The sequence below is a fragment of the Dendropsophus ebraccatus genome, chromosome 12 (assembly GCF_027789765.1).
Source record: "Dendropsophus ebraccatus isolate aDenEbr1 chromosome 12, aDenEbr1.pat, whole genome shotgun sequence".
NCBI lineage: Eukaryota > Metazoa > Chordata > Amphibia > Anura > Hylidae > Dendropsophus > Dendropsophus ebraccatus.
Genome location: NC_091465.1, coordinates 30434695 through 30455473, shown reverse-complemented (window position 1 = coordinate 30455473; position 20779 = coordinate 30434695). Strand labels below are relative to the sequence as shown.

At 44.8% G+C, this 20779-nt stretch overlaps 1 protein-coding gene across 5 annotated transcripts in view; it reads right to left on the bottom strand.

Annotated features, from left to right (window-relative positions):
• Positions 1 to 12543: 12543 nt before the first annotated feature.
• SAMD11 (sterile alpha motif domain containing 11) overlaps positions 12544 to 20779 on the bottom strand; it is a 141823-nt gene continuing 133587 nt past the window's right edge. For 4 of the 5 annotated variants that reach the window (XM_069948688.1, XM_069948689.1, XM_069948691.1 and 1 more), the window contains exons 12-14: positions 17005 to 17129; positions 15530 to 15640; positions 12544 to 14008 (exon numbers count right to left, since the gene is read on the bottom strand). In XM_069948688.1, the coding sequence (XP_069804789.1) occupies positions 13769 to 14008; positions 15530 to 15640; positions 17005 to 17129 (476 nt within the window). In that variant the 3' untranslated portion in view covers positions 12544 to 13768. The remainder of the gene's footprint in view (positions 14009 to 15529; positions 15641 to 17004; positions 17130 to 20779) is intronic. The other variant, XM_069948690.1, reaches the window with a different exon arrangement.

Sequence of the window (20779 nt, the reverse complement as noted above, 5' to 3'; positions counted from 1 at the left end):
TAAAAAAAAAAAAGCTGTGTGAGCCACAGCATGCATGCCCCACTCATTGTTTTTATTAATTGATGTACAGGGCTCAGCACTGGCAGCCAAGCCCTGTATGTCAATTGTGCAGGACAGGGAGGGATGGAGGAGGCTGCCACCTCTTGATAGTTGAGCTTTGAGCCTGATACAGAGCTGACATATCCTTCTAAAGGGGGAATCCAGAAATAGAAAATACACAGCTACTGCAAAAACAGCACCTCCCCTGTCTTCAGATTGTGTGTGGTATTACAACTTGGCTTCATTCACTTCAATGGAACTGACCTGCAAAACCACACCCAAACTGAGGACAAGAGTGGCACTGTTTTGGAAGAAGGTGATCTTTTTTTTTTTTTTCCTTTTTTCTTTTTCTACATATAACATTTCATACATTGTGTTACTATATACATTTTACAAATTAACATATCCCCAAGTTTGTATAACCCACTACTTATTCATACATTCGTGGTAAACTTGGTATAATTAGTTTTAGTAAAATTTTATTCCCCAATACCTTTTGTGAATAACCCTTTTGTGAAACTTTATTAAAATAATAAATTTATAAAATTTTCATGTGAGAACAATACACTGAGCACCTGTGAAGGTGCAAACATTACTATACGTGTCGCAACAACATATACCATGTATAAAAACAGTCATGTGAAAATGTTAAAGGGAATCTGTCAGCTCCCGGGCACTACCTAAGGTGCTGACAGTGTGCTGTAGCTGGCAGTCCCCCAGTGAGCATGGTACCTTTTTGCTAATTTTCCGTGCAGCAGATTATGTACAATCTTATGTCTCCTACTGTCACAGAGCTGTTGTTCGTGCCACACTTGTCATGCATCCTCCTCCCTCTTCATGAATAATCAATGCTGCCCGGCCTCCTGCTCGCTCAGCTGTCATATTGCAGATCAGTCCTCTGTAGGCAAGTTATCTCTGAAAAAATTCCCCCGCCCCCTTCCCCAACATACAAAGAACGATGGAACGCAGCATCGGGCAAGATAAGTATGTGTATGGGGGCTCATATGGCTGTAGGCGCACAGCTGTCTCTAGCAACGTGTTGTGAGCCCTACATGTACACATGTACCCACATGGCTAGTGTACTGTGCCACCATCTCCCCCTTGTGTACCCTGTCATTGCCCTATTTTTTCCCGAACTACAACTCCTATTATGTGATGTAGACCTGTGTATTACCCCACACGTGCTGGGAGATGTAGTCCTGTATATTACCACACACACCATGCTGGGAGATGTAGTCCTGCATATTACCCCACATAACATGTTGGGAGATGTAGATCTCCTGTGCCCATGCCTCCCCCCCTCCTATACTGTGTCATCCTCTAGTCTGTTGTAGAAGCACAACTCCCATTATGGACTGTCAATGGTGCATGATGGGGGTTGTAGTTCCGCACAGGCCGCAAAATTACATCTCTCACCATGAACTGTTAGCAGGGCATGGTGAGGGTTGTAGTTCTCTGGGGTTAATCTCACCTGTCCTGGTTCCTGCTCCGTCCTCTGGTCCTCTATGGCTTCTGTGCCCGCCTTCCTCTTCTCTTTTGGGGGGGGGGTAAGCAGGTCGTGAGGTTGGTGGGGTGGGTTATACAGACTGCACAGGGGCCTCTGGGACATTAGGGTGGGGGAGGCCCTGGGACACTGGGGGGTGGGGGGGTTGGCTCTGGGACACTATGGGATTGGGTGGGGGTGTCTCTGGGGACACTGTACAGGGGAGGACAGGTGCTTCTAGGGACACTGCATGGAGGTTGGGTGCCCCTGGGAGGTGGGGGCTGCTGTACAGGAGGTGGGGTGGGGGGCTGTGCGGGAGGCGGGGGCACTGTACAGGATGTGGGGGGGCTGTGCGGGAAGCGGGGGTGCTGTACAGGAGGTGGGGGGCTGCAGGGGACGCACGGGAGGTGGGGTAGCGCAGGGGATGCTATACAGGAGGTGGACGGATGCACAGGAAGCAGGGGGTTGCTGCACAGGACGTGGGGGGGCTGCAGGGGACACAAAGGAGGCGGGGGCGCAGGAAACGCTGTACGGGAGGAAGAGGGATGCAGGGGATGCTGTAAGAGGGGGCGGGGCCGCAGAGGACGCTGTACGGGACCGCTGGGGACACGGTGTGATTGGCAGGGCCTGGAGACATTGGCTTCTGACCCTGTCAATCACAGCCCTGCATTTAGCAGCGAGCGCTCACAGGTAAAGTGTCTCACATTCGGATGGGCATTTGAAGCACCCGGGAGGGCCGCTGCAAGTGTCTGCTCAGGGGGCTTGGTCCATTACAGGATCCAGCACTGGGCCCGCTGATGTGGCGGGCCCCGTAGCAGCTGCTACGGCTGCTATGGAGGTAGTTCCGCCACTGGTGTGTGTGAACATAGCCTTAAAAATTATACAATAATGAGGAAATAAAAGACATCTATTTAATTTCCATCAGGGGATTCAAACCAGAGAATGAACTGCTGGCAGGTCTCTAGACAGGTGCGTTACCCCTAGACAACAGCTCCAACACATTACAGAGGAAAGATTATTTCAGACATAACCTGCCTACAGAGGACTGATCTGCAATCTAACAGCTGAGCGAGCAGGAGGCCGAGCAGCATTGATTATTCATGAAGAGGGGGGAGAATGCATGACAAGTGTGGCACGAACAACAGTTCTGTGACAGTAGTAGATATAAGATTGTGCATAATCCGCTGCACGGAAAATTACCAAAAAGACACCATGCTTACTGGGGGCTGCCAGCTACAGCACACTGCCAGCACCTCAGGTAGTGACCAGGAGCTGACAGATTCCCTTTAATTTAAGGGTAAACTGCGTCGCCCACAGGGCCTATTCCTCAAACCAATAAGAAACCAGAGAAAAGTAAAAAAAAAAAAAAGGAAGGGCTGGTTGGAGGGGAAAGGAAGGGAGGGGAGAAAGAAAGAAAGAAGAAAAAGTAATAATAAATGAATAGTTAAAGGGGTTGTCCAGTGAAAAACGTTTTCTTTTAAATCAACTGGTGTCATAGTTATATAGATTTGTAATTTACTTCTATTTAAAAATCTCAAGTCATCCCATACTTATTAGCTGTTGTATGTCCTGCAGAAAATGTGGTTTTATTTTCAGTCTGACACAGTGCTCTCTGCTGACATCTCTGGCTGAGAGAGAGGAACTGTCCAGAGCAGGAGGATTTTCTATGGGGATTCATAGCAAACCGAGACAGATTTCCTGTCTCAGCCAGTGGTGGCAGCAGAGAGCACTATGTCAGACTGAAAATAAAACATTTCCTGCAGGACATACAGCAGCTGATAAGTATGGGAGGACTTGAGAATTTTTACAAATTACAAATCTATATAACTTTCTGACACCAGTTGATTTGAAAGAAAAAAGATTTTTGCTGGACAACCCCTTTAAGGGGGGGTGCGGGGGTGGCAGACCTTCACTGAGCTCAACCAACCCTATACAACCAGCTAGAAATCGGTCAGAGGCTCCCGACACCGCTGAAACTTGTCATTTAATTCTATGATATTTCTGCTTCAAAGAAAGTTGGGTGACAAGCATTATGGCCGCCATTGCACACCCTACAGGGGTTGGCGCCTAGGCTAATTTGTTGTTGGCAGCCAATCTTCCAAGTGACATAGTGAGACGTCAGCCAGACATCCCCTATGGTAGATGTAGCCAAATTGGTAGTCACCCAGCTTTTCTAGAAACAGACACAACAAAGAGAATGTCTGACAGGAGAGGACGACTCAAGGACTTTGATTTTCGAGGGAAATTCTCTCTATTCTCTCATCTTGTTGGGAATAAAGCTTGTTCCCCCTGACTGGCTTTATGATCACAAGTGCAGTTATCATCTTGGCAGACTAAATTCTTGTTGTCAGCCTGTCTGTCTCCACTCTGTGGGTAAGGAATTCTCGGCTCTGCCAGTGGGATGGGGTCCCGCCAACCACTTCCTTATTCTCCTTCTGAAGTGCGGCGCTAGATTGGATGCAAGGCAGCCGGGTAACTGATCCGCCAGCTCCTGGCGGGTCAAGCTGATCTGCTGCCTTTGCTGGCAGGGAAAGGGTTATCAGGAAGTTCTGGGGAAAACAAGCCTGGTGGCGGCTTCTCATTCAAAGGGGAGACCAAAAAATAAAACCTTTGATGTCACTACAAAGCACGACTTCACAGCAGAAAAGAGTAACCTGCACAGCGGCGCTCGCCACGCTTATTGAGCATGCAAAATGCCTCCAGGGCTTCATCCTGTAGGGATTGAGAGGCTTTGCGGATATACGCTTAACCATTACCCTGCTGGGATACCTCGTCTGCCAAAATAAGCAAAGGACGCGTCAGGCCCTCACCCATTAAACCACTTCTTATAATCCCCTGGTAAATGGCTAGAACCCACTGCTCTCTTCTCTTTTAGAGGGATTGTTAAGATATAAAACATTTACTACCATAGGAATATATAAAAGTATTCATAAACCTGAACTCACAGATGGACTGACGGGGCATACTGGGACTTGTAGTTCTCCAACAACAACTGAAAGGAGTTGGGAATTAGGCCGCTTTCACACATTTGTGTATTATGGATTTGCATTCGTATTATGGCCTGACAACGGGTCCAGTGACCTAATCTGACACCTTTCATTAGATCCTGCGGTCAGGCTGAGACTTTTGGCCATAACTCGTCCAGCTGAAATCACATTAGGCCAGTTTCATGCAGTGTTTCACAGTGTCTTTTGGACATATACATCTGGGGGACACCCTGGCTCATACATGTACATGTACCTATGACAATTGGTGAGTAGGGTCCCATGTAAAAAAAAAATATATATATATAGAGAAAGAGAGACCACCTAAGGGAGGGGGCATAATGTGCACTCATGGTGCGCCATGCCTTGTCTCTCTCGGGCAGCATGGGAAGAGGTAGGCCCGAGGCTCCCACTGCTACAATTGGAGCTTCAGTAGATAAGTCCAAGGAATAGAAGGTTTTTTTTTCTTTTTCGACACAGTTCGATGTCTACCATTGAAGTCAATGGGAGCAGAGCAGTTTTTTTTTTTAAAGCTTACACAGCTTTTTATTTATTTATTTTTTACCGAGAAATCAACTGAGTTTATGCACCTATTACCATTTGGTATTAAAGGGGTGCTCCAGCCTGGGGGCACTTTTTGGGGGGGACCGGGGAGGAGGTGGCTGAAATAAAAGACGTCCACTCACCTCCCCGGTTCCATCGCAGCGCTCCGGTCCCCGGTTCCCGGCTGCTTCCTGGTGTCTGACGCCACCCGAGACGCTACGTCTCAGGGCCGCTCAGCCACTCAGTGAAGGAGGCGGGATCATTTGAAGTCCGCTCTGATCCCGCCTCCTTCACCGAGCGGCTGATCGGCCCTGAAACGTAGCGTCTCGGGCGGCGTCAGACACCAGGACGTGGCCGGGAACCGGGCACCGGAGCATTGTGATGCTGGAACCGGGGAGGTAAGTGGACGTCTTTTATTTCAGCCACCTCCTCCCCGGTCCCCCCCAAAAAGTGCCCCTAGGCTGGATAACCCCTTTAAGCCATGTGAATGTGCCCTTAGACCAGAGATGGGGAACCTTCGGCCCTCCAGCTGTTGCAAAATTACAATTCCCATCAAGCCTGGACAGCCAAAGTTTTAGTACCTATTGCTATAAAGTATATGATAGCACAGAATTTTTTTTATTGTTGTAAATTGTGTGTGTTTGTGGGTAGGTATCTGTGTTGGCAACTGTTAGGGCCGACCAATTAATTAAATGAATTAAATTAATTATCAAAATTGTAAATTTGCTTTCAGTCCTGCCCATGGGGCCCGGGCTAATTCGGCCACTGCTTTGCTTATAATTTAGCACAGGAGGGTAGGATCATAGACAAATACCACCGCAAATACCCGTCCAGCATCTAGAGTGTTTGATAGTGGAGTGGGATGGCACCCCGCAATACAATTGTGGGATGTTAATGTTACCATGGCAACTGGGGTCCTAACAAATCTGCCCCATTCCATAGCATTACACTAGTGATTTATTCTGCTGGTTTTGTGTCTTTTGCAGCCAGATTCTCATGTTCTTACATTTATGTTACCGGAGGATGCCTCTCCAGCGGCTTTGGATGCAGGCGCCTTGTACCAATGAAGCGGAGGAGAATACGTCTCACTTCACTACTCATGCGCAGTAAAGTGACTGGTAGAATTTATGACAAAAGATTATAATTAAGATAAGAAATGAGTGAATATACAATAAGTCCGGGCTCAGGTAACCTTGAACGCTTAACATTTGGATACTGCCTGTATCCATGTTTTTCTATGACTGCATCCATCTTCTTCTGCCACTGGGAATCAAATGCTGAGCGTTCAACGTTTCACGAACCTGATTGGGGTTGGGTTTAGAAACAAGTATCTTCCTATATATTGATTCAGTCAATACATAGGAGGGCATAGTTGGATAGTCTGGTGGTATTTTAGGGGTTAGAGGTTTGTCTCCGTCCAGGTCTCAGGGTCTTGGTATTTCAGGCTGTATGACTGTTTTGTCTCACCTCCTCCGCCTCCTCCTGAACATCAGAGTGTAACTATTTTTTGGTTTTGATTAATGAATATCATTAATACTCAATGGCCTCCAGCAAAACCCCGAGAAGATTTCCAGGCTGACCTGTCAGAATCCGTCCGATAAAAGGGAAGACAAACTCAATATTGCACATATTCCAGGTGCGCTGTGTCTCACTGAGTGCCAGCTGTCTGGTGGATGCAGTGCCACATGGTGACAAGACAAGGGTTCAAACCTGGAAATTACTATACCCTTCCAGAGACCATTTGTAGGCATTGGAGCCTATTGTTTATAAAAAGGATCCACTGGGAAACTTATGTCTGTAGGTCCTAGCAGGTAGACTCCCAGTGTCATTCATTGGTCAAATATGGAATTGATCCATAACTTTTACTTGTCACATCTTTTTTTTATTGCTGGAAATAAGAGACAACTACTAACCTCCTGTAAGAGGTACAACCAATATTACTTAGAGTATCTGTAATGATAGCTTAGGAGTGTGGCTCGTTATAGTGCCATACAATTCTTTTCCACTAAGAGAGAGGACACATTTGACGTGTGCATGTGACTACCGTTAAGAAGTTTGGGACTGTAATTCCTAGAAGTATTAGAGCTGCTATAAGGATGTGAGACAACTAGGCAAATGTCCAAGGCTCTCATTTCATAGGGGGGCTCTGGGGATGGTTTCACCCAGCAAAAGGGTGGAATTCTCTCAGAGAACTTCCCGCGGATTCCGCCACACGCACGCTCCTGCTTGACTCTCCGGCCGTGCCATAGACTCCATTCAATGCACGGACAGATTCCATCATCCATCCAAAGAATCAACATGTTCATTCTTTGGACGGACGAGGGAATCTGCCCGTGCATAGAAAGGAGTCAATGACACGGGCAGAGACGTGCGAACTACGGAATGCGCAACGGATTATCCGTCGCCATTCAGTAGTGTGCACGTACCCTATTGGAGTATTGTGTGAACATCATATGAGAACATTAGTAAGAAATGTTAAGCAAACAAGTCAAACTGTTCTGCAACGTTCTCCAGACCTGAATGTTCGGCATTTGACTCCCTGTGGCTGCAGAAGTTGGATGCCATCTTAGGGAGTCCTACAAAATCCATGTTTTTCTGTCAGTCCTAGGACGACATCCAACTACTGCAGCCATGGGGAGTCAAATGTTTGGGGTTGCTGAACCCTAACAGTTTGACAGGTCCACTCAACACTATTAGTAAGCAATACAAACATTCATTTTGAGAAAGTAACACTGTGTAAAGAAGGCAGGCAGGGGCCCACAGTACAGGAGTTTATTTTCCCTAAGTATGCAAAAGAACACTGCAGAGACACCATCACGTGTCTCGACGTCAGTAAACTAGCCAGACCTTCCTCCAGGAAGCAACAATCAAGCCAAGGAAGGTCTCCAATTAAGGAAACCACCTAAGCAAGGTATCCATCCACAGACAGCTGTTTTGGGGTTTTTGCCCCTCATCAGTGCAAAAGAGCGGCAATGTTCTAGAATACACTGACGTTGAAACACGTGATGGTGTCTCTGCAGTGTTCATTTGCATATTTGATTTCCCAGGGGGCAATGTTCTAGAATACACTGACGTTGAGACACATGATGGTGTCCCTGCGGTGTTTTGGTTGATCTCCCTGAGGTCAACCAGCGTTCTTTTGCATGCACTTACTAGTCATTGCTCCCACTAGCCAGAAACCTACTCCACACTGATGAGGGGCAAAAACCCTGAAACAGCTGCCTGTAGATGGATACCTTGCTTAAGTGTTTTCCTTAATTCCTTGGCTTGGTTGTTCCTTCCCGGACGTCGAGACACGTGATGGTGTCTCTGCAGTGTTCTTTTGCATATTTGATTTCCCAGGGGGCAATGTTCTAGAATACACTGACTGGTGTCTCTGCAGTGTTCTTTTGCTTATTTTCCCTAAAACACCATCCTGATCTTACAGATAATACTAAATGTAAAGGAGCCAGATGAGCTGACCACAATTACTATTACTATTGGTATGTGTCGTCGAGACATGTAAATGAAGGCATTTGATTGTAAGCTCTTGACGTGTGAACGTTTCATTGTCTCAAGCTGTGCAAGGTCCTTGGAATGTATAATATATCTAGAAAGGTTGGTTGCCATGCCTGAAGCATTGGTGAATTATAAATTACCTGGTAATAGGAAGCAGCGTAGAGCATGTTAAAGTGCCTGGCCGTGTAAGGCGATGTTCGGAATTTCTAATATGCAGTCGGATTAAAATCTGATTCATCCATTATCTCTGCTGCTGGAATTATTAACCCAGGGTCACATGTCCATCTCTAGAGATGATTTAGAATTTTATTCCATTTGCAATATATCTGGAGTTCACCTGAGACTTTATTGGGAGATCTCTTGCCACAGATTTCCCGTCTTTTTGACAGTAACCTCTTCACCTCTAGTAGTAGAGCCGCATATCTTAGAAGCCAATGCCTTCTCGAACAGTACAGATGTCAATCCTAAGCTCAGTATATGGTACTTAGGGACTGCCAAGACATGAATGAGTAATCCCCTCCTAGTTTGGCCACTATATGTGGAAGTCTTGGGTCTTAGTCCTCGGTGGTCAGTAGGGTGTCAGTTCTTAAAAGTTTCTTGTATTATACAGCATCGTAAAGTTCCTGGACTGTACAGTCTTGTAAAACATTATGATATGTTTCATGTTCTCTATAGCTCGGTTATACTCATACAGTACTCAAAATCCCCTGCATTGCATTGAAAGACTTAAATGAAGAAAGCCTGGCTACATGATAAGTCAGCCACAAGTAAAGGAAGCTTACTGCATACAGTTAATACAGTGAAGTCAATAATATATTAGTATACAATAAACTCCCCCTAGTGGTGGCTGCAGGCAGGCTTTTTTTTAAAATTTTATTTTATTTTACCGTGTCTATGACTTTATTAATATTATAAAAAGAGATGAGCAAAGTGCTTTGTTTTATCAGCTGCCTGTCGGCGCTGCGCCACTACCTACCGTTCCACCCGGGTGTTGGGGAAAAGCTGGATCCAATCCTGGGAAACGTTTCCTAGGATTGAATCCTGCTTTTCCCCATATCCAGAAAAGAGCGGCAGGGAGCAGGGCAGAGCTGATAAGCAGAGCGCTGATAAAACGAAGTGCTAAGCTTCATTTAGATGAGCGCTTCTCTCATTTCTAATTATAAGTGTTTTCCAGGCAACATTTATTGATAGCCTATCCTCATGGTGGAGAGCCAACACCTGGCACCTCTATAATCCACTGTTTGCTAGCGCTTTAGTGCTGACATACACAGTGAAACAGGGCTCTATATGATCAATAATAGCTTAGCTACAGTAATTCAGCATGACCACTAGACAATGTACCAAGCAAAATTCATCAAATTGTATATACACACGCTAGGGGCAATTTTATAGAGATGCAGTATACCTATTGGCATATGGTTGGAAGGAGGAGTACAAGAAGGAAACCCATGCAACCACAAAGAGTGTACACGTTGCCCTTGGCCTGATTTGAACCCAAGATCCCAGCATTGCAGAAGCCGTCATATAGCCTCCAGCCTTGGTTCATTGGAGGCCTCATACTAGAGTAAAAGAGTATTATACTGTCCAGGTCATTAGAGGGCTATGACCACGACCGATGACATGACATGATTTACAATTGAACTTTTGCTTTTTGTCTGCTATATAGTAGTTGTGCACAATATTTGGTGTATACAGAAAATTGCATCGTTGAGGGTCTCCAACGTGAAGGAAAAAGGGTCTGCTTATTTATCGACGCTCTTGTTGAAGATATAACACAAAGACACAAATACATTTTTGATCAGGGGTCTGGTAGTACTACGCCACCGCATATGTTTGTGCGTTTTATTTCTGGGTAGCTTCTTTTTTTTTCAAGGTTATACTTGCAGCAATTCATTTAGCTGTGATATACCATAGCCCTTACTTTATCTGTACCTCATAGCACAGGCATTATGACTAGCCCTTGTCGCCAGAGCAACTAATAAAAATTCATCCCTGGTGACCGGGTATTTCCGCCAGCGCTGAAAGCATTCATCAGCCGGGTGCTTATACTGATTGCATCCGGCTCCACTTCTCCTGTAGAAAAAGCACAAAGCTGCAGTCATCGTGTTCCCAGCCTGCATCGATCTCTGTTAGCAGGACAGGAAGATACTGGCAGCAGGTCCCGATAGGCTGCAGCATGTATCTCTCTGAGTGGCAGCCGTCAGAGCAGTGTTGGATCATGGTCATAGTAAATTATGAATGAATGATGTATTGGGACTATTACATGGACACTGCAGAGGCAATAGGGGATGTGGCGTTTATAGCTCCTACAAGGGGCATCTCAATGTGGTTGGTGACACTGTCAGGATGTGACTATTTGGGTAGAAGACATACTGCAAGATGCTTCCAGAGAGCAATGTATTACAATGCTTCTAGAGGAAAAAGTGACTCCGTATGTGATATAGTATGGCCCCATCTATGGATACCACATTGCTAAATCCAATTAGTATAATGTAATATATCTCATAGTAGTCCTTTACTGTGATTCAAACCCACCGACAAAGTTCGAACCATTGAAGTCAATGGAGCACATATATGTTGGTATCCCAATTTTTACAGGCTGCCAACCTATCTATGCCTCCGAAGGCACAACTGTCATGTGAACCTGGCCTAATACAGCATGGTAATGATTAAAGTGTCACTCGTTATAAAATCTTAATCAACAGTAGATGTAATATAAAGAAAGTTTGCAATTTACATTCTTTTTTTTCTTTAGTTATCATGGAAAACACGGCACTTCCTGTTTGACTGTTTTTTACCTAAAAAACCTGAAAGATAACAGGAAGTCCTGTGTATCCTAGACCATCTGAGCGCTCACAGAGAGAAGGCAGTCATGTGACTGATGGACACATTGAGCCGTGACACTGGCCGGAATTCCTGTGTTTAGTCTGTTTTTTTCTACCAGCAAAAGTCAGAAAATCTGCCTTCAGGAGACTGGACCTGGATTTCTGGTAAGTTCAGCTGCGTATTACAGCATGATGGCAAAAAAAAAATACTGTACATTGCAAACTTACTTTTTTTCACATCTGCTGTTGATTTAGATTTTGATAAGTTATAATGACAGTGACACTTTAAAGGGGAACTATCAGCAGGTTAGACAAATCTAACCTGCTGATAGCCCCCTAATGCGCACGGGGCACCAAGGAGGAAGGTATGTCTCTTGCAGTTAGTAGCTAAATAGAGGGGCAGGTGAGTGCTCCCGACCATAGATTCAAGTACTACCTGCACGGGAACGACAGATCAGAGACATACCTTCTTTCTTGGCACCACTTTCATGAACTTTGTAGTTTTTCAGATAAATCATGTAAATGAGGCAGTATTTGGTACACTGAGGGCGGGACTATCACTCTGCCTGATGCCCTTTTAATGAATATTTATACAATGCAGGGATGAGTGCTGAAGAAATGCCACTGCAGAGCTCTAATATTTATTTATCTATTTATTTATTTATTTATTTATTTATTATCTATTTATTTATTTATATAATATTCATTTAGGGTGCGTTCCCACCTACAGGATCTGCAGCTGATTTTCTGCAGCAGATTTCATTTAAATAACTGAACGCAGCATCAAATCTGCTGCAGATCCTGTAGGTGTGAACGCACCCTAAATGAATATTGGGGCAGAGCTCTGCAGTGGCATTTCTTCAGCACTCATCCCTGCATTGTATAAATATTCATTAGGAGGGTGGGCCAGTCGGGAGTGGATCAGTGCACTAGTCTGTAGTCCTGCCTCTAGTGCACCAAGCTACTTCATTTATGTATCTAATAAGCTGTAAAGTTCCTAAAAATGGTGCAGAGGATCAATTTAAAAAAATTACCTTCATCCTCAGCGCCCTTGCCCTATAGGGACATATAAGCAGATTTTTTATGCTCTCTCACTTATGGCTCCTGACTAGGCCTGCATGAGAATATAATATTATGGAAAGAGACCTATTAAAAAGGTTCAGCACGCAAGTGACTTGTATCATTTTTCGTTTATTTGACTTTGCTGCTATGCAGCATACTCTGGTGATCTGTTAAGGTCTGAGTTTTATTAACAAAAAAAAAATATTAATCTGCTAACTGTACCGCTGATCTACAATTCATCTGGTTTTTCAATAGAAATGAACATAATCTGTGGATGAGCATGGATAGATGACGCCAAAACATGTAAACAAAACAAACCCTTAGAAATAAAAATTAAAAAAAAAAAAAAAAAAAAAAAAAACACACACGGGTGCGTACCATATCAGCCTGGATCACAGGGTACCCATGACAGAACTGTAGGGTAACATGGCATTTCTGTCCATTTGCAGTAGTTCAGCAGTCCCACCCCAGAGTCCGTGACAGTCACTGCCTGCCGAGTTGTTGCTGTCCATTATGAGGCTCGCTACCAAGGGGCCGTTTGAAGATTGTCCAAAGCGGATGAAGAATATGTCGATGCCCCTTGTGCCACTTCTTCACGTAAGTGAAATAAAACAAGGCAGACCACGGGGGACACTAATCTATCTCAGGATATCGAGGGTGGGTTATAAACTAAAGGTGCAGTATAGACTAAAAGAGAACCCAATTCCAGCAATGTACCGACGCTAGCCAGGAGCGGGGCAGCGCGGTTATTCTTTGGTACAATATTGAGTTGCTGGAGATGCATAGGAAAGCAGGGCGAGGCGGACAAAGAGACAGACACCCACACATTCAAAGCCTTTCACGAAAGTAGGGATCGTTGGCTTTGTCTTACAGCCGGTTCAATTGCTGTTACTTTTCTGCAGTTCTGTGGTGATATCCTGCATGTGGGTACGATGCCACCTCCTGCAGGGTGGCACCGGGCTTGTCTCACTTGTATCATCACCCCTAGTTTTGTTATGCTCGTCCTTCTCCTTTAATCTTCTGCAAACTTCCAGTTCTTGCTGGAATATGGTAGTCTGCCAATCTCTCTCGATCGCTTTACAAAGGTGTCAATGGAAAATAAAAATATATACATACATATATTTAATCTGTTTCACCCATTGAAGGTGCAGGGCTTTTCCATTATTTGCTCTTATTTTTTTTTCTTTACACTGTATGCAAACCCTCTCAGTTATTTAGTCTCTCAAGCAGCTGAAGGGATAGCAGCTACCCAGAAGAAACGGATCCCTTCTGGTTCAAAGCTCCGGCTTCCGCAACGCAGAGGTTAAAGTATCCAGCTATACGACAGGGCACAGTTAAGAAAGAGACTTAGCAGGTTCATTTAAGTATGTTGCATTGCCATTCTCGTGTTTCGGTGAAATGCGGCTGGGAGGAAGGAGTGCATTGGGGAAGGGAGATCCAGCACTGCCAGTAGAGGGCGGTCTGATTTCGTTGCTCGTCAGTTCTCTGTCTGATGATCGGAGGTTCGGGTGCTGTAGGGGGAATGCCACTGGGAAGCTTGCCATGTAAAGGACTCGTCCAATTCTTTTGGCAACCTAAAAAAAAGTCATGAGAGGTTTAGTCCTGATGATATAAGATATACAGGAAAGCAGATCATATAAATGGATGAGTTTATGGGAAATCATCACTGTGGATGAGCAGACTGGTTCACTTGTTATCAATCGCCTTGCTTCTCCTATTGCACTGTTGATTGACAAGTTTTAGTCTTAAAAAATTACCAAGAGTGAACCTTAAAGTGTTACTGTTATTTTTAAAAACTTGACATGTCAAAAAGTTTTGATCAAAAAGGTTTTGGTCAAATTAGCGCTTAGAATGAATGGAGCCGCGTCATACAGGGGAGGGAATTTCCCGTGGGTTCAGGTTAACGAGGATGTACCGGGTGGTACATCCTCTTTAAGTACTATGCCAGGAAGCTAGGGGGCAGACCTCAACCGATTCAAAGTTTTACGTCTCTGCATGGCACATCGAAAGTTTTTCAAAATAACAGTAACACTTATATAATAATTTTAGTAATGGCAATGTAGTAAATTGTAGTTTTTTTTTTTCATATATAGAGCATTTCCCACCATATTGTCTCCAACCTGTGATGTCAATATTCCACTTGTCAATCTCTACCCAGTTAAACAGTGTCATAATGTAACTGTAATAGCCAGTTGTTAATTTGCTCATACACACATTTCCAGGAAGAATAACATAGGAACAAAACAATGCAGAGTTCTCTATCCGTCTAGTAACGTTGTTGCATGACAAATAGCCAGGTTACATAATTACAATGCATGCATTTAATGATTCCTGCCACATACAACATCCTTCCTACAATATACCACCTTTACGGTTATCCCCCCCACACCACCCCAAATCCAATAATCTGGCCCTGGAGAGAAGCCTCCCATGCAGGCCCCTCCCTGACCTGTTAAACTGCAGCACATTTCTAACGAATTGATCCACGGGGAACAATTGGCCAAAGAACCTTTTTATTACACCATCATAAACAGCCAGGGCTGAAGGGAAAGCTATAAACTGCAGTTACCACTTTATTATAAGGCCTGCAGGCCACAGCACAATCCTATTATATTGTGTATGTGTCCTACAGTCTGAGGCTTCTCTGTGCGCCACTGCAAGGTCCCAATATGCAGAGATGATTCCACACCAAAACTGTAAATGCGAATAAAATCTAAACATATCGAATCAGCGCCATTGTCTTTAATTCCCACTTTGAACTAGAGATGAGCGAGTCTACAGCAAGATTGATCGGACCTGAATCTATTGAATCAGCCGTCGCTTTGCTTAGTCATTCTGCTTTCCGAGTCTTCCGATTCCCTGGAGAAGTCTGGGATGATGCCATTCTAGAAGACTTGGAGTCTCCAGACTTGGAGTCGGAACTTTTTCCAAGACTTAAGAAATCGATTGCTGACACAATAGATTCAGAAGTGGTGAAACTTATGGTAAATTGGCTCATCTCTACTCTGACCTGTGGACTGTGGTTTCTACAATACTAGCCATGCCAGTTGCCGGCAATGAGATATCGATGTGTAATGGACTTCACTTGTACGTACCTGTGCTCTGATCTTTAGTGCTGGGCCAAGCTTCAGGCCCATGTTATTCAATAAGTGCTCTTCTGTCAATAGAGGCAAGGTCTCCCCATCTATACAGTGCTCCCGGAAAACCTACGGAGAATAGAGATGGTCTTTAAATAAGTGAGGGCAAATATCCAAACCTGTATTTCATCACATTGGTTAGAATATCAAGGGATAGGGCGGTATAGCTAGGAGGTGGTATCACTGGCAGTGCAGTCTGGTTGTCGTCACCTTTCAGATACAGACTCGCCAGCAAGGTTTGTATATTTTGCTGAAGGTTATCGGCAGAAAGTATACAAACCTCCGCGAGAGTCAATTGTAGACCTGTAGGGTATTTTCCTGATCTTTTGCAATGATACATTTTCTTCTATATACTGAATTACAGAATGATCACACGTGGCTGTTTATTTGCTTTCTGTGCCGTGGCGGGTTGTTAGACGGTAATGTATGTAATGGATAAATTCACACAAGATAGCTGAAACCTGCTTGCTTCAGGACATGTGGTGGTTTGTAAAAACTGCAGGATGTGCTATCTCTTGGGGGAAAACCGTAGCAATTTCAGTTTTGTCACGCTGTGCTGCATGCTGTTTTCCTAGAACTGCTTCTTGTATAGATTTTTTTTTAATTTTTTTGCATGTATGTGACGACGTCGGGACTTTCTGCTGCAATAATTTAACTACGGCTAGATATTAGTTTTATCCCTACAAGTGTTTGCACCTACAGTATAAAAAAGAAATGATAAAATTCAGCCTGGGTCTGGTATCCTTTGGATACATCCTCTCTTCCACATAGCTACAGCCATGAGAGACCAGGTCTTTACACCTCAGGGGCGGAGGCAGAAGAAAGTGTAGAACCTGTGGAGAATTTCAGCCTTTTTTATGCTCTTTCACAGTAGCTGCTTTGAACCCTTCGTACTTGTACCCAAATGTATTGGGAGTGTTTTGCATGCACAGGCAGCGCTCTCGTGTGCAGTCCTGCTGGCCTGACCCCCGCCTCTCTGCTTCCTCCTTGACTCTGACTTGTAGCCTGTCTTACTCTTTGGCCCAGCTGCAGGGAGGGATGGGAAGGGGGGGAGGAGGAGTATGACGGTGCAGGTGGTTTTAATGAAGCATGTCATGAGGGGATTAGCACAGGGGAAAAGGAAAAAGTGAAAAAACAGCAGCGCTCAGCCTCCCCTCTCAAAGTGTGGTGCGGAGCAGAATGAAGAAAGGGGGGGGGGGGGGGGGGGGGGGGGGGGGGCAGTAAAAGGGACGCTTGGAGGGCATCCTCTACCCTCTAATGAGCAATAAAGCTTTGCGTTCCCAATACATCCTCTAATGAGGAATAAGTGGCATACCAGCAAGAAGCCAGTCACAAGGGCATGAATAGAGCTTTATAGAAGGAGACAGGGCAGAATGGGAACGCAGTGAACAGAAGAGTGGAGCCATATACAATAGAGGAGTCATATGGATTACCTGTGTGTATTCAGCACAGCCAGACAGACTGCCTACAAAGCTGCAGACGTCTTCCACTGTCCACTTGCTGAGGTCCTCCAGCACCACACTCTCCTCTCCATCCAGGAAGAGCCCCCCCATGGCACCTGACAAGGGGAAGGGGGATGTAGAAGAGGAGCAGACAAAAAGGGTGATGGATGGAGGTGGGGGGAGATGATAGAAGGACAAGGAGAAGAAGGATGAGGAGGTGATATGAGAAAAAGCAGAGGTGGGGGAAGAAGGGTAGAGAGGAAAAGAGGCATTAATCATTAAAATCCCATGAAGAAAACAAGGAGGCAGCGAGATGAACATATTCTGTAGCCTAACATCCATCTTTAATGACCTGTCAACACCATGCCGGGTACAGACTGCGCGCTCCCACAATGCTTTGTTGGTAGAACTCTCCAAGTGAGAAGAGAGTGCAAATTGTAGCAAGAGACCTAAATGCCCCTGGTAGATAAAGAGTATGCGTGTGTGTATGTGATGGGGAAGGTGCGACACGGAGGTCAGCGTGCTTTCAATGGTCTGGAGTGGAACAAAAATAAATTCAGCTCAATTATTCCGCGCACAGCCTGAGGTCAGACCCCGCCGCTGGCTTTCCAAGCACCGCCGTCTCTTAAGGAGATTGGATGGCTGGAACTGGGAACAACTTCCCAATTAGCCACTTCCTTAGGCTCTTGGCGGCCAGAAGTTGCCACTATGTCTGGCAGCGAGGAGACGGCGGAGCTGTCAGCTACTCCGAGACCCGGGCCTGGGATGAGATTAACAATCCTACCTGTAATTGCCTGCGCTTGCTTCAACAAGTGTAATTACTGCCTACTACTATGTGGTGCAAGATATGGGTCCTAAAGAGTTAAATATATGTTCTCTCTCTTGTATGCATACAGGTGTAGCGGTGAGGAATAAATGGCAGTCCCATAAAAGTACAGTATACCCTCAAAAATAGACCAATGATAAGGCCAGCGATGCGATTTTACCTACCTGCACCGTACCTATATGAATACACATATATATAGGCCTCTTGCTCAGAAGCTCCAGCACATTAGAGAGTCCCTGATAGGGTTAACTTATAGTTGGACCATTTCTTACCTTGGAAAACTTCTGATATGGACACTAGAAAGAATGTTTTGTCTCAAGAACTATTTCCCTCAGAGACATGTTTATCAGCGTCCAAGGCCGTTCTCAGAGGAAAGTTGCCTGTCTGTTACAGTGGGAATAATGTGAAAGTATCATTGCACAGAATGTATTGTTCTAACCTTTTTGAATAATAATAATGAATACTAATATAGATGCCATTGCGCATGACTGAATATCTAAATCACTAGCACCGCCTCATCTATGCCTTATTAGCATTTGTTACCACCCTATATTTTATCTGTCTATAAAATGTGATTACCATAATAAAACTTGGGCCATTTTCTCCAGGCTTATAATCATGATACATTGTCTTATCTGTGTCCATGACGTATAAGTAACGAGCTGGTAATACTGCAGGATTCCAACTCTAGATATAATTAAAAAACCATCCTTTACCTGGGTTTTTGGCTTCTCTCCATAGAGAGAGGTCAACATATAAATTTAACCTTAACATTTGGCGTCCGAACCGGGACTCAGCCTCTTGCAACCAGAACGCAGACAGACGGGATGCGGTGATTTATCCGTCATCGGACGCGCAGATATAACTGGCCAGGTAAGAAAGACTTTCCTTTCTTACGTACTATCTGCGCCTCAGGGGAACGGATCTAATCAGATTCCCGTCACACCTGTGTTCTCTATATATGTTTGTAAAGCTGAGTCTATTTGTTAGACAAAGAACTCTGTAACCCAGGATAGGACAAGGTTAAAGTGCTGCAGTGCCGTCGCAAACTGTTGTGTGATTGAGATAAGCTGTTGCTGTATTTATGCTGAATTAAGGAAAGGGATTGCCGAACATGATCACTTCTGCGTCCTTACGGGGAGGCTGTGATTAATTCTTAACCCTTGTAATACAGCATGGCATCGAGAACAGCTGCGAGGTCACAGACAGCAGGCACATAACTTTTGGAGTGAACGGGTTCCTGATAAGTGATATCTGTCTCGAGCAGCGGGAACAATACTCGTATTGATCCCATTATTTGTGCTTGTACTGTGGTAGAGAGCAGGTCAGAAGATCTGTGACTTACCCCCTTGCCCCCTAGGAGGAATTAGCAACGAGGGACAGTAGGTTGCTGTAGTGCGTCGCCATAGTGTGTCACTGTGACGGCTGGGCCTATAGCAAGGTTGCTGTAGTGCGTCGCCATAGTGTGTCACTGTGACGGCTGGGCCTATAGCGGCTGTGCTTGTTAAAACCTAAGGTTTAGGTTTCGTTCCCCAATACGCTACCTAGGGATTAGCTGAGCAAGGATGAGACAGTTATTCTCTAAAAAAAAAAGGGATCACCAGTCTCCACAAGAAGTTTATGTGAAGCTGATGTGAAGCTAAGGAAGATAGCGATGGGCATGTAAAGATGCAGTGCAAGATCTAGAACAGATCTTTAGGAGGCTTGATATGAAGGCAGATACATGCCTTAGCCCCACCAACCTCTGGCTCTCTGACCAACACCTGGGAAACCCCTTACACTCCTGTGCACACTTATTTTTGCCTTGTGGGTAGGTAACCAGACCTACATGTAACATGCAGGGCAAATGGGTCCTTGGAATTTCCAGGAATCTTAGGGGTTGATCGAAGTACTATCCCTAAGGGGGAATCAAGGATTAGAGTTCTAAGAGGGGAGGGTGTGGAGTAGATAGATGAGAGCCAGAGGGTCAGACAGAAGGAAAACATTCAGGATAATGGGTGGGAAGCACAGGTCCAGCTGGGTGGACATGTCATGTGCCGGTGACCAACAATATCTAGATAAGACAGAATATTGTAGTGTGTGTGGCCGACCCAAGCCACATCATTATGTTACATCATTGTACCCAGTTTATATCTGTATACAAACCCCAGATCCTGCGAAAAGCCTAACCTCAAATAGTGTATATTGCCATGTAAGTGTCTGAGTACAAAGCCACGTACTCAGACATGGAGAACAGTCCAGCTCATTGCTAGATACAGTACTGAGAGAGCTGAAAAGAGGTTAATTAATGCTGCGTAGTGAAGCAGCATACAAAGTACATAATGTGTGTTATTTGTTATGTTTTGTACAAGGCCATCAACCAGCTCTGAGGGCTGCAGATCACATGCAAGCAGCTTTAGGGAAAAAGAATCAGAGCTGTTAGTGTAATGTAATGTACGCTCCTACATTATACTGTATTTCAGCCAGTCTTACTAAGCTGGTGTTCCGCTTTAGAAGTATGTTACGTGTTAAAAAAATGTTGATCATTTTCTGTTGTCCCGACCGTGGAACATTTGCTTATTTGTGTACGCCACTTTTCTGTAATCAGCCCTCAAAGATGGCGACGGAAAGCCAACCACTCCCACATATCATCCACGTCTGTATTATAATTGTGACGTCTCAAAACCATGCCCTAAGCCAACACCCTTATATCCGGTTATCTAGTCCGGTGGCCATTTTAACTCCTGGCATTTCTGTCCTCCGCCCATACTGCTTAGTGTCACTGAGGGGGCGGGCACAGGACTCTCCGATAGAGTCTAACAACTGTTTTGCACATTTATTAATGAATATTATTACCTGATGGTGAAGAAAGTTAGACAAAGGTTTGTTGGAGGGAAAAGCAATGAGACTGTTTGAAGGAGCTGGGTCTATTAGACCTATTAGTGTATAAGATTGTTATAC